The sequence below is a fragment of the Hydra viridissima genome, unplaced genomic scaffold, assembly GCF_058129835.1.
Source record: "Hydra viridissima isolate aposymbiotic clone 2 unplaced genomic scaffold, HvirCarnegie_v1 scaffold_2, whole genome shotgun sequence".
Classification (NCBI taxonomy): Eukaryota; Metazoa; Cnidaria; class Hydrozoa; order Anthoathecata; family Hydridae; genus Hydra; species Hydra viridissima.
In genome coordinates, this window is record NW_028324301.1 from 18,626,935 (window position 1) to 18,639,068 (window position 12,134).

At 30.3% G+C, this 12,134-nt stretch overlaps 2 protein-coding genes across 2 annotated transcripts; both read right to left on the reverse strand.

Moving 5' to 3' along the window:
• Window positions 1-2,956: 2,956 nt before the first annotated feature.
• Window positions 2,957-5,932, reverse strand: LOC145196175 (uncharacterized). Its single transcript, XM_090079650.1, has 3 exons — window positions 5,741-5,932; window positions 3,237-5,439; window positions 2,957-3,152 (listed from the first exon to the last, which is right to left on the reverse strand). The coding sequence occupies exons 2-3, from the start codon at window positions 4,938-4,940 to the stop codon at window positions 3,030-3,032; spliced, it is 1,827 nt and encodes a 608-aa protein (XP_089935776.1). The 5' UTR covers window positions 4,941-5,439; window positions 5,741-5,932; the 3' UTR covers window positions 2,957-3,029.
• Window positions 5,933-8,873: 2,941 nt separating this feature from the next.
• LOC149892310 (uncharacterized) lies at window positions 8,874-11,088 on the reverse strand. The gene has a single exon (XM_090080363.1). It carries the CDS (start codon window positions 10,606-10,608, stop codon window positions 9,172-9,174), a length of 1,437 nt encoding a protein of 478 aa, XP_089936489.1. The 5' UTR covers window positions 10,609-11,088; the 3' UTR covers window positions 8,874-9,171.
• Between the last annotated feature and the right edge of the window lie 1,046 nt (window positions 11,089-12,134).

The window sequence follows — 12,134 nt, forward strand, 5'->3', positions numbered from 1 at the left end:
AGTCCTGGCTATAAAATCATCGAGAGACCAATGCATTTGATTTATCTTCCTGTTAAACTGTTTGAAATTTCAACAATGGTTACTCGCATCATTGATCAGAATGGAGATTTGGTTGATTTTCGTGGAGAGGATATTACAATCCGTTATCACATTCGAGAAGTGAAATAAATAATTTTTTAATACATAAAAAATGAGCAATTATCAAAATATCAAAATTAATATCTCGCAGAGCCAATCTGATAAAATTAAAAAAGCTATGCATGATAAAACCGATACTAGCATTAAGCTTTCTCATCAAGACTTGAACGGTAAACATGTTCTCGCTATCACTAATGCGCAATTGAACAAAATTAGAAAAGCGTATGAAGCTGGTAAAGGAGTCATTCTTAAATTGAGCAAAAGACAAATTGCATACAACTCGAAAATAGAAGGAGGCTTCATTGGAGCTCTTTTGCCGTTATTAGGAACTCTAGCCACAAAGGTTGTTCCTGCTCTTGCCACTGGTTTGCTTTCAGGTGTTGGAGCCTCTGCCGGCTCTGCTATGGTTGATAAAATTGCTGGGCGAGGTCTTTTTTACATGAGCAAAAATGGAAAAGGAATGAAGATAAAAACTTTAGGTGGAGAAGGATTGTTTATTACCCCATGGACTAAAAATGTTCACGGTGATGGACTCTTTGTTAAAAATGGAAAAGGCTATCAATCTATTGGATCTGGATTATTGCTCGGACCAAACTCACCCTTCTCAAGCATACCCTTTTTAGGTGCTATTCTATGAAAAATCGCTTGTTAAAAAAATTCGGATAAACTTTTTAAGAAATTAAAAAAATGATTGACCTTCAATGGATTGACGTAAAAGGAATTGTTTTACCTAATGAAGCTTTAACTAAAATTCAATTGATAAAGGCTGCTAAACAGTTAAAATTGAAAAACTTTCGAGGAGTTCTTGTAAGAGACGAGTTACTGAAAAAACCGAGAAGAAAAGAATGTGGTATTATCAACACTGGGGATTCGAGCACTGTAGGGTTTCATTGGGTGTGCTGGTATAAAGACGCTGACAAAAAATACAGCTTCGATCTTATGCTCAGCCTCCTCTTGTTGAGCTGGTCGACTACTTGAAAAGCCCGGTTTATTATAACAGTGAAAGGGTTCAGTTTGGTGACACTTCTTATTGTGGTCACTTGTGTCTTTACGTCTTGAAAAAATTACAGGAAGGGGTTGACTTTCAAAGCATTATTAACACCTTGTGGTAGACTGCTTAATGAACAAGACAGAACAACTTGCAACCATGAACGTTTTCCGATCTCATCTTCATGACGTCTACACTGAAGAAATTAACAAAGTCGCACTCAGCGCTAACGACGACAAAAGAATTATCTTAGATGACGGAATTCACACACTTGCCATCGGTCACTACAAAACACGACCTATCGCTGAGGTTTGAAAAAGGCATTAAGTTTAGGTAACATGAAAAAAAGTAAGAAATTTTTTGATAAGATCTTTAGGGGTACATCATCCCTCAAGATAACATATTTTTTGAAGAAAAGTTAACTCATCAACGTTAGCATCCTTAAGTATGGAAAAGTGTTCATGAGTCAGAACCGGCATATCATTATATATGCTGTTGCAACAGACACAGGTAGAGTTAAAAGTATTCTGAGAGAGACAAATAAGTTTCCCAAAGCTGCATTTAAATTGTTTGAACAAATAAAGTCTAAAATATTTCTTGGAGAGTAGTTTCCCTTATAATGATTTTGCAAATATTTCACCTCTTCAAACAAGTCAGTTCCAGAAACATCTTTCAACTAATTGCAAGATAATAGTTTTTCAAAATCCATGCATCTTTTTAGTAATTCATCTTCAGTAATGTCCTTGGCATTTAAACTGTAAAGAAAGTTTAACTGATTATTATGCTGCATAAGCATTTAGAACCAATCCTGCAAAGATCCAATAGCGTAATCTAAAATGCTGTTGAAGAAGTTAATCTTAAAATTGTCTACTTCACTTGAGGAATCAATGAGTGGGAAACAACTTTTTCTTGTTTTCTTTTTAAGTTTTGAGCTCCTGATAATTTTTTCTTTCCAAACATGATGGGTTTTTTTATATCCTCTTTTGAAACATTTTTTTGTTCACTTAAATTTGTAAAGAGTAAAAAATGTAACATGCATTGAATTGAGTTAGCTTCATGAGCAAAAACTTGTTAAATGTGGATTATACCAGTAGTACTGTATAAACTGGTTTTTTAGAGTTCCCACAATTTTATTTATTGTATGGAAAATTTTCTTTAAAAAAATTTTTTATAAAATTGAAATCTTAATCTAAAAACTATTTTGTTTTGAATTTATATTTATTTTTAATTTTTTTTGTTTTTGAATTTTATATTTTTTTAGCGCCCCCTTTTGAAGCGGCGCCTGTGGCCAAGTGGCCACGCTGTTGAGCCGGCCCTGTAATATATATATATATATATATATATATATATATATATATATATATATATATATATATATATATATATATATATATATATATATATATATGGGAGTATTATTTAAAGTTGATTATATGTGCAGCCTTGTGCAGTAGGGCATCCCGTACTTTTCAACATTTGTTAAAAAAGTTGGCCCTAAGGATTTTTTTGCCATTAGGTACACACATTAAGAAAATACAAAATTTTTTTTACCAGAATAAATGCATCATTTGCAAAAACAGGCCTTAATTTTTCAAAATTTGATTGAACTGGGGAGGGGGACCAAAAATCACATATGTCTAAGAACATCCCATATAGACGGTGAAAATTTTTTTTTTTATGTTTTAACATTTTTTCATTAAAGTAAATAGAGAACAGTTTTAAAATTTAGAAGTAATGCACACGCCCCCCCCCCTCCTTTGCCTATAAAAAATTTCTTAAGTGCTTGTTTTACACCATAAAAGCAAAAACACAAATGAACACAAGTTAAAGTTGAAATGAAACTCATAACTCTATCTTTCTAATATATTACATCAGTGATACTAAAAATGATAAAAAATATAAGTTAAACTAAAATGAGGTCCTGCTTGCTGTTAAAACGAGGAATTATTGCTCTATTTTCTGCTCTAGCACGAATAAATCCATCGCGCCTCTCAAAACCAAACACTGTTTCAGAAGCTGCAGTTACCTTAAAGAAAAACACATTTTAAGAAGATTTTTTGAAAGTTTCTATTGATTAACATATTATTAAGTATAAGGAAAAACCCTTTACCTCTTTAACTGCCCTCTCAACTCCTTGTGTGTGAACAGGGAAATACGGAACTACCATAGGACAATCCACAATCATTTCTAGCTCACTTATGTTCATTTTACAGGTTAAGATGGGTTCATAAACCTCTTCCCATGTTATAAGCTCTGTTAATATAGTTGCATCCAAGTTTAAATAAGGAAGCTTGTATGTTCTGGTAGCTAGATTTCCCATTTCCAAATTTTTTCTAATTTCCAAAATTTTATTAACAGCAAATTCTCTTTCAATTTTATTTTCGCTGCAGAGTAATGTTTGCAATAGAATTTCGGAATGAGAATTCCATGCAGAAGATCTCACACACTTTTCAATAATCATTTGTACAAGTTCATCTTGAAGTTTTATTAGGGTGAGTTGGTTCAAGATGTGTCGTGGCCCTTCTATCCAACTATGTTTCACTTTAATTTGGAACCACATAGGGAAGTAAACTGATACAAGAAATTTAACAATTAACTCTAGATTTTTTAGGTCATCCCCCTCTAACCCATGCTTGCTTACCCACAATAAAAGCAAGGAAGAACCTGTATTGAGCCACCTTGAATGGACTAAAGTACCTGGCTTTTGGTTAGCCAAATCTTCAGTAAGAGTTCCATTAATTACTGTCTGGCATATTTTATAGGCATATTTCTGATCTGAAGATAACTCTTTTACTATTTCTTCAGGAAGTTCAATTAGACCAGGACCTATAGATATTGGCTTAAAACTGTAATTTCTTTCCATTTCAGTAATCTTTGTAAGCAACTTCCCAATGGGTCCAGAAAATCCTGTCTTTGAGGTTGTCTTACCATCAAGCTCTTCTATTAAATGTCGAACACAAAGTTCATTTGTGTGAAGAGAACATATTAGCCATCCTAATTTTCTTTCTAATCTAGTTTCTAAATAATGGATAACACCTCCAATATGACCTGTATTTGTTGCCGTGCTATCACAACCAATGAATTTTAAGCTATCTTTTACCCCATGCAAATTACACCACTGAAATATTTTATTTGCAATATGTTCAGCAGGTTTAATTTTTGATTTTTTGGGTATTTCTTCTTTGGTTAAATGATGAAGATATTTACCATATTCATCAGTTAAAGTATAGTGATCTTCCTTTTGAACTGAAGGATAAAATTTTTTAGTTTCATCATTAAATGTCAATACATTTGTTTTGTCACTTCTTCCATCAAAAAGAATGCAAGAAATATCTTCACTTCTAAATCTATTTTCTCCAATATTCTGACACTCTGACATAACTTTATCTTTGGCTCTATGCACTTTGTTTTTGTCTAATAACAAATAAATAGCTGATTCTGGGACAATTTTTGCCTCCACCAAATCTTTTAAAAATCCTGAAGCAATAGCAGCAGCAGTAGTGTTTGAAACTTCATACCTAATTGCAGCAATAGCTGTATTTTGTATCTTCATACAATTTTTCTTTAATTTAATATCCTCGCTTTTATCTAATACATGAGAACTTTCTTTGTTATAAGAACACTCTAACTCACTGTTTGACCACTCTTCTTCGTCAGTAAAATTTTCCAAAAACTCATCATATGTTTTTTTCAAATAGCAACTATTTACCATCTTCTTTTTTTTGAACTTTTTCAGATTATGTTCTTTTTTACTGCTTCGCTCAATTGCTTTTCGCTTCCTTTTAACCTCTTTATAATCTTTTGATCCTATCATAACTTGAGCTTTGTCCCCCTTTTTGTTTCTTTGTGATTGAATAAATTCTAACTCTATCAAGGGAATCCTTGCTGATTTTTCACATTTACAGTTAATATGAACTTTTCTCTCAGACAACTTGATTCATTACATCCCAGACAACTTGATTCATTACAGTAAAGAATTTCACATTTACATTTAGTTATATCAAACAGTCGTGACATAGAATCCATTATGTTGTCAATTTTTTCCTTTTTGGTTAATCTTTTTCGGCAAATATCCTGAACATCACAATAACTTTTTTTGATCTTTCTGTCAATGGACTTATCTGTAAATATTACTGGAGAAGAAAAATCTGAATTTGCTTTTTTCCATTGATTAACAACTTCCAATCTTGTCTCCCTAATCAAATCATCCAATGGATATATCTTCTTTTCTGACAACTCTTTAAGCAGTATAGCTTTACGAAGAACAGCACCAAGAGTTGGTAGCTCAGATGGAATAAAGTCTCTTCCTTTTCCTGGAGATAAAATATTATCATACTATATATAGTTTTTAATTAATTATTATTATTACTCTTATTATTATTGTTGATAAAATGGTTACTGTTCATAATGTTGTTGATGATAAAACTTTATAGAAGGAAATGTATTCATGATTCAATACTAATGATAATAGTAATAAAATAAATTAATAACATTATATGATATAATTGTCGTGAATATAATATTATCTTTGTATTACAAATATTATTTTAGTAACATTACTAAAATAATATTAATAATATATAGAAAATATTATATTCACAACAATTTTATTACCTATTAAGTCGGACATTACTGTGCTTGCTTTTTTTCTTGTTTTTATACCACTCATTGCTTATATATTTTATATCACGAATATATGACAATATGACTGAAAAGTAAAATAAAGTATTGAAAAATGCTTTAAAACAAATATTCAAAATAATTTATATTCCCGAAACATTCCTTTGTGTTTGATATTTTATCAAGAAGTTTCTCGGGCTTTTGGTTGTTTCCGCAAAAAAATCTCTTTTTGTATTAAGTTATATTTTTGGTCAACAAAAGACCAATTTTTGCAAATGAAGACTTTTTAAAATCAACTTTTTTTAAACTGAACTAAAATATATATATGTTCAGGCAAAAAAATACTTGGGGCCAAGATTTTATAATGAAAAAATATGTTTTTTGAAAAGTACGGGATGCCCTATTGTGCAGCCTTGTGCGCCCTAGTGTTTTTCTGCTTATTTTAAGTTAAGTGTTAAAAAAGGTTGGGTATGTTAATGGATTTTATTGAAAAACGCTTTGAAAAAATGCAGTTATAAAAAAAATTTTCATATTTCTTCTTCTTATTCATTAAATGGTGTCTATGGACTAATATGTCCCTTAATAGTATTAAAATGTTCTGAAATCGTCATTCTGGCCTTATTTTTCTTTACTATAAGATTTTTTCATTTTAATCCAGTATTTGAAAATTAACATATTGACATTTTCTTGGTAAAATTGGTATATTGAGCTTAAAAATCATAGTAGGGAGAAAATTAAATCAGTTTTAGAGGGGTCTCTAAATTTCATTTAAAAAAAGAAATTACTCCAATTTAGAAGATGGTTTGTTTGTTTTTTTGTTTTGTTTTGTTTTTTTTTTGGAGGGGGGGGGGTTGCTCACCCCTAGCCTACTGCGGCATGGTTCAATCTTTATAAATAATTTTTATTTACAAGATAAACTACTTATAAAGATATTTCTTTACTAATTGGTCAGCATCATAACAATATTAAAGATTGATAAAATTAAATCAAGTGAAAAAGTAGAACTAAAGATGTTAGGATGATTAACCGACTAAATCGACTTTTAGTCGATTAGTAGAAAACTCATAGTCGATTTAATCGACTATATGATTTTTCGACTAGTCGATTTAGTCGATAAAAACACAACTTTCTGTAAGAAATTTAACGATGAGCTGATGCTATTTGCAACGTATTACCGAAGGCACTTATACAGCGGTGGCCAAAAATTAAAGACCACTCTTTTTTTTTCAAAATTTATTTTTAACCTTAGTAAAATTTTATTTTGGAAAAAGGTATCAAAAAAGAAAAACATTTTTAGAAAGAATTTTTATTGTATTTTATATTTATTATAAAAGAATTTATAATTTTTTTACAAAATAATGTTAAAAAATTAAAAAACTGACTAGTAAAAAATATAAATGGGAAAAAAAATTGGACAAAATTTTAAGACCAGTTTCAAAAATATTACAAAAAGCAATAAAAAAATAATTTAGAAACGTGTTGTTCCTCCATTTGTTTTCAAGCACTCTTGTACTCGTTCTGGCATTGAATTCATTAAAGTTTTGATTACTTCATCAGGCACATTTTTCAAATGATGAGAGGTAGAAGATTTCAAATCTTCCAAATTGTAAAGTTGTTCTTTACCAAGCTTTTGATCAAGCCACGACCATAAATTCTCTGTTGGATTCAAGTCTGGACTATTGGCAGGCCATGGAAGCACTTGAATTTTATTAGAACTGAACCAATCGCTAACAACATGCGCTTTATGACACGACGCATTATCTTGCTGGAAAATAAATCCATCTTGCAACTGCCATAAATCAATGCTAGGAATAAGCGAGTTTTCCAAAATTTCGATTTACCTTTCTTTGTTGAGTCTACCATCGAATAAATGAAAAACGCCAACTCCACAGGCACTCATACAGGCCCAAATGCCTATTGAACCACTGCCTTGTTTTGTTCGTTTCAAAATGCATGATTCATCGAACCGTTCGCTTGGAAGTCTATGTAACATTACGCGACTTTTTCTGTTGTCTACCTCAACATTCATTTCATCACTAAAGACCACACGGCTCCACTGATCTGTTGACCAATTTTTATGTAGTTTGCACCACTCTTTCCTGGCAAATTTTTGTTTTTTAATTAAGCGTGGTTTTTTTGCAGCAGCACGCCATAAATAATTTAAATTGTGGAGGACCCTTCGCACAGTTCTAGGGCTTGCTTTCAGACCGTTTGACAGTGTTTATTTCGTAGACAAGTCTGTAGATGATGCTTGTCTGTTTTCTTTCATTAATCTCACTAACGAGCGAACATCTCGGTCATTTGAAATTTTATTGCGTCCAGTCCTATGACGATCATTAATTGACCGGGTCTCTTTGTATCATTGAATTATGTTAATAATGCAAGAGTGAGACCTTCCGAGCTATTTGTCTGATGCCATAGCCTTCTTCTTTTAATACAAGTATCTGTCTTTTTCTTCGATCTTTGCACGCATTTTTGCAATATTTTTATATCCTTATTGCAATTCAAAAAATAAATGTTTATTTGATATCGAAACTCAGGTTTCAACATTTTAATTTATAGCCAACGTAATAAGCAATTAAGACAGTTAAAAAAACCAATGGATTATTATTTTTAATAAGTGCAAATTAAAGATTTGAAAGTGGTCGTTAAATTTTGTCCAATTTATTTAAAGAAGATTTATAAGTACTCATCAGTTTTTTGATAAGTTTAACGCTATTTAATTAGAATTAGATTAAAAAAATTATACCACTTTAATCCGTATGTTTTTATTTAAAAAAATAATTTAATATGTCAATTAGAATCTTCTTCATTTTAATTTAAAGATTAAGAAACCAACTAAAAAATGAGGGGTCTTTAATTTTTGGCCACAGCTGTATAAAAATGAAACTAAAGTTTCAAAGTGAAAAAATGTGAATTTTGTTCATGAGATACGAGAAAAAAGTCGTAAATGTTAAATACGAATCGTATCCAGTGTGTTTGTTGTTGTATAGTGTTTTCCTGTAAAAAGTTTTTCTGAAGAGCAGATCTTTTTGTTTTATAGCAGAAGTACAGAATTTTTTTTTTTTTTCTTTTTTGCTTTCTGTTTTTAGGAAAGAATAATATGAAACAATAAAAAATGTAAATGTAGTTTTTACACATGTCTGCTATATAAAAAGTTTACTCCTAAATAACTTACAATTGAATTGAATTATAACAATACTACTATTTCAAAAAGTTAAGAATAATAAAAACTGCAACTAGTAATTATATTACAGTAACAAAAAAAAAATGATGTGTTATTCATGAAATCTTTCTTTCTTACAAATATAAATTTATATGCTAAATGTCTAAATGTAAGCAACACAAATAATAACAGTATCAATACAAAATTAAATAATATTAATAAAAGTTAAACAATCATATTTAAAAACATCTAATTATGTTTAAGTGTTACTCACAAAGTCTTTAATTAAATCTAATATTTCTTTACCAAACTGTTCTACATGTTTTGAATAAAACCAACTATTATCATAACAAATGCAAAATCTCATTGCATCATTAAATGTCATTAGAGTTATAAAAATACTGTCTTTTGTATTAACACCGAAATACTGAGATTCCACTTGAATTTGACCAATATTTTTGTGATGGCCACAGCTTCCTATATTACTAAAGAATATTTGAGGGTAACTGAAAAAATAACGAGTTAATAAACTCAAATCCCTTTTTTCTTTTAACATGTGAGCAATGACCAAACCATATATTCCAGAACTTGTTGGCTTGTTTTGCTTTTTAATAATGTTGCTTACAATTTGTGCTTGACAATAAAACTTATCCTTGTTATTAGAAAAAGACTGACTGATTTCTGGTGTTACTCTACCCATCGCAACAAACTGCCCCAGAGGCATTGGACTTGTGTTAAGTTCTTTATTAAATTTCCTCATATCAATTGGAAAATTTACAGTTTTAAATGTATCTGATGGTAAACCAGAATTTTTTGCTAACTCTATACCAGCTAGAGCTATAAAGATAATTAGTGCAGAATGAACTGAACATTTGTGCAGTTTGCATAGGTTAACAAACTCTGTGCTTATAGCAGAGTTAACTTGGTGTAAACTATAAGAAAGAGAGCTAGGATTTCTTTTTATGTCTACTTGCTTGAATCTCTCAAGTTTTGTTCTAGAAAATGAACTGTGATATAACCAATGAGCAGTATTTAAAACCCATTTTATGTAAAAGGGAATAGTACATCTAGATAGACATAGTTGTAAATCAGTTTTATTGTCATACACCATTTCATATGATTTGGGAAATGAGATTGGTTTAAGTAAACAGTCATCGTTTTCTAAAAGTGGCATTAATTGATTTGTTAAAACATCAAACACTGATCTTGCATCACATAATAAATGCATAGCTACAAAAACAAGAACATACTGATATTGAAAATGGCTGCTAACAATAATATTTGGGCATCTCATCCATAATACACGCCACAATGGACCTTTCTCTGAATCAAAAAAGATATTAAGATTTGAAGTAGTTACATGAAGCCAATCATTTTCATTCTGCAACTCATATGTCATAAATATTATCCAGTCATCAGCATCATGAAACACTTCTTTGAACCACAAATCTCCATTTAAATCTTTGAATAAACAACATCTAAGAAGTTTGTGAAGCTTTGTTAAATTATAAAAAGCTTTTTTAACCCTCCCTTGGCTTAGTTCTTCATTAGATGTGATTGTGAGTGAGTGAAAATAAACACCATAAGGATGGACTTTGTGCAAATTAAGTTTTTCATGCATGACTTCAGACATTGACAGCATTCGAGATTCTGAGAGACATGATACTGGTCTATCATATATGCTATTGCGCCTCATAATTTCTATAACTTTAGACGCTTTTAACTTAAAGGCGGCGAGGTAATATGACTAAAATTTTTTATATACCAATAGTAAGGTGCCCCAAATTACTATAAAATTTAAACCTCTGCATAAGACCGAAAAAACATTAAACAGCAATTAAGGGACCCTGAAGGACTATTACGATCTAGGTTTTAAACTTGTGTGGAATGAGTTTTCGGTTAGTGTAAAAAAATGCTGAAACAAAGTTCGAATATAAGTGAAATATTATTCATTCTTCTAAAACTTATATTTTGGTATCTTGAAGTCAGACTTGAACTCAAAATTTCATAAACATTCTAAGGTTAGGAAACTTTGTTTTTAAACGGAATAATTACAATGCGCTTTACGGTACACGATTTTAACTATCAGACCCAACTCCGAGCAAAACTTCTTATTTTTTGACGCCAAAATCGCCATATTGGAAAGCCCCAAAAATTTTAATCCCGTAAGCTTTAAGTTCTGTTTTTCGGCTTATCGCTTTATCGCTTTATCACACATATCAGATTTCATTGTTCTGGGGCTTTCCAATATGGCGATTTTGGCGTGAATTTTGATATTTGAGATGCGCTATCCAGTTATTATAGAGATCAGTGGACCCAAGGCCTAATTAGAATTCACCGTAAACATTAATCCGCCCCTCCATATTATTAATAGTTGAAAAACCTACTTAAAGTATTTGAACTAAAATTGAGCAAAAACAAAATGACTGCTGCATTTTATCATAATTTCTTTAGAAAACTTTAACAGAACTTTTTAGTCTTTTTGGTCCATTTAATGTAAGCAGAAAGTTTCAGAGGAATTCCGTTCGCAATTGGAGGAATTATATAGAAAACGTGTTTGACCTTAAAGGTTTTATAAGCAAAAGTAATGTTTAAGGAAAAAAATAAACGATTTTGGAATTTAAATGCAATTTTCCTAATGCACTTGTGCCATTGATAGCAAGTATGTAGAATTGTAAAAGCGTTAATTAGAGAAAAACAGATGATTGAAAATGCCTTTAGAATTGTTGTAAATATAATAAGAGTTTTTCATCCGTTTTGTTATTTTTACTACAATACAAAACTTGAAAAGTTGTTATTTTTTTACTTAACTGTTAAATGTGTAAAAATGATCAAAAATTTTGAATATTAAAAATGATCGAAATTTTAATTAATATTAATTAAATTCTGTTAAAATTTAATTAATAAAAATGATCGAAAATTTTGATTATTACCTCAAGATGATTGGAAAAGAGATAAAGAAAATATGATGGGACTTAAAAATATACGTTCTATCTTGTCAAGTAACTTTGCTCAAAGCGCAAAGTTTGTTAAAAGATTCGAAAGAATAATTTTTAGAATTAAGAAGATGCAGCAGACTGTGCAGTGGAGTAAAGTAAACGAAATAATATGAAAAATTTTTTTTCTGTTATGCTTTTTTATATTTTTAATATGTTAGAATTTTAAAAAAATAAAAAAGTCTTTTTTTATTAACACAAATTTTGCATTTCTAACTTTAGATCA

What these genes read in the sequence shown, in the direction of transcription:
- LOC149892310 (XM_090080363.1), bottom strand. Translation starts at nt 10,608, where the DNA reads ATGAGGCGCAATAGCATATATGATAGACCAGTATCATGTCTCTCAGAA.
- LOC145196175 (XM_090079650.1), bottom strand. Translation starts at nt 4,940, where the DNA reads ATGATAGGATCAAAAGATTATAAAGAGGTTAAAAGGAAGCGAAAAGCA. An exon ending in TTGAGAGGGCAGTTAAAGAG is followed by an intron (nt 3,153 to 3,236) that starts GTAAAGGGTTTT and finishes TTTTTCTTTAAG; the next exon opens with GTAACTGCAGCTTCTGAAAC.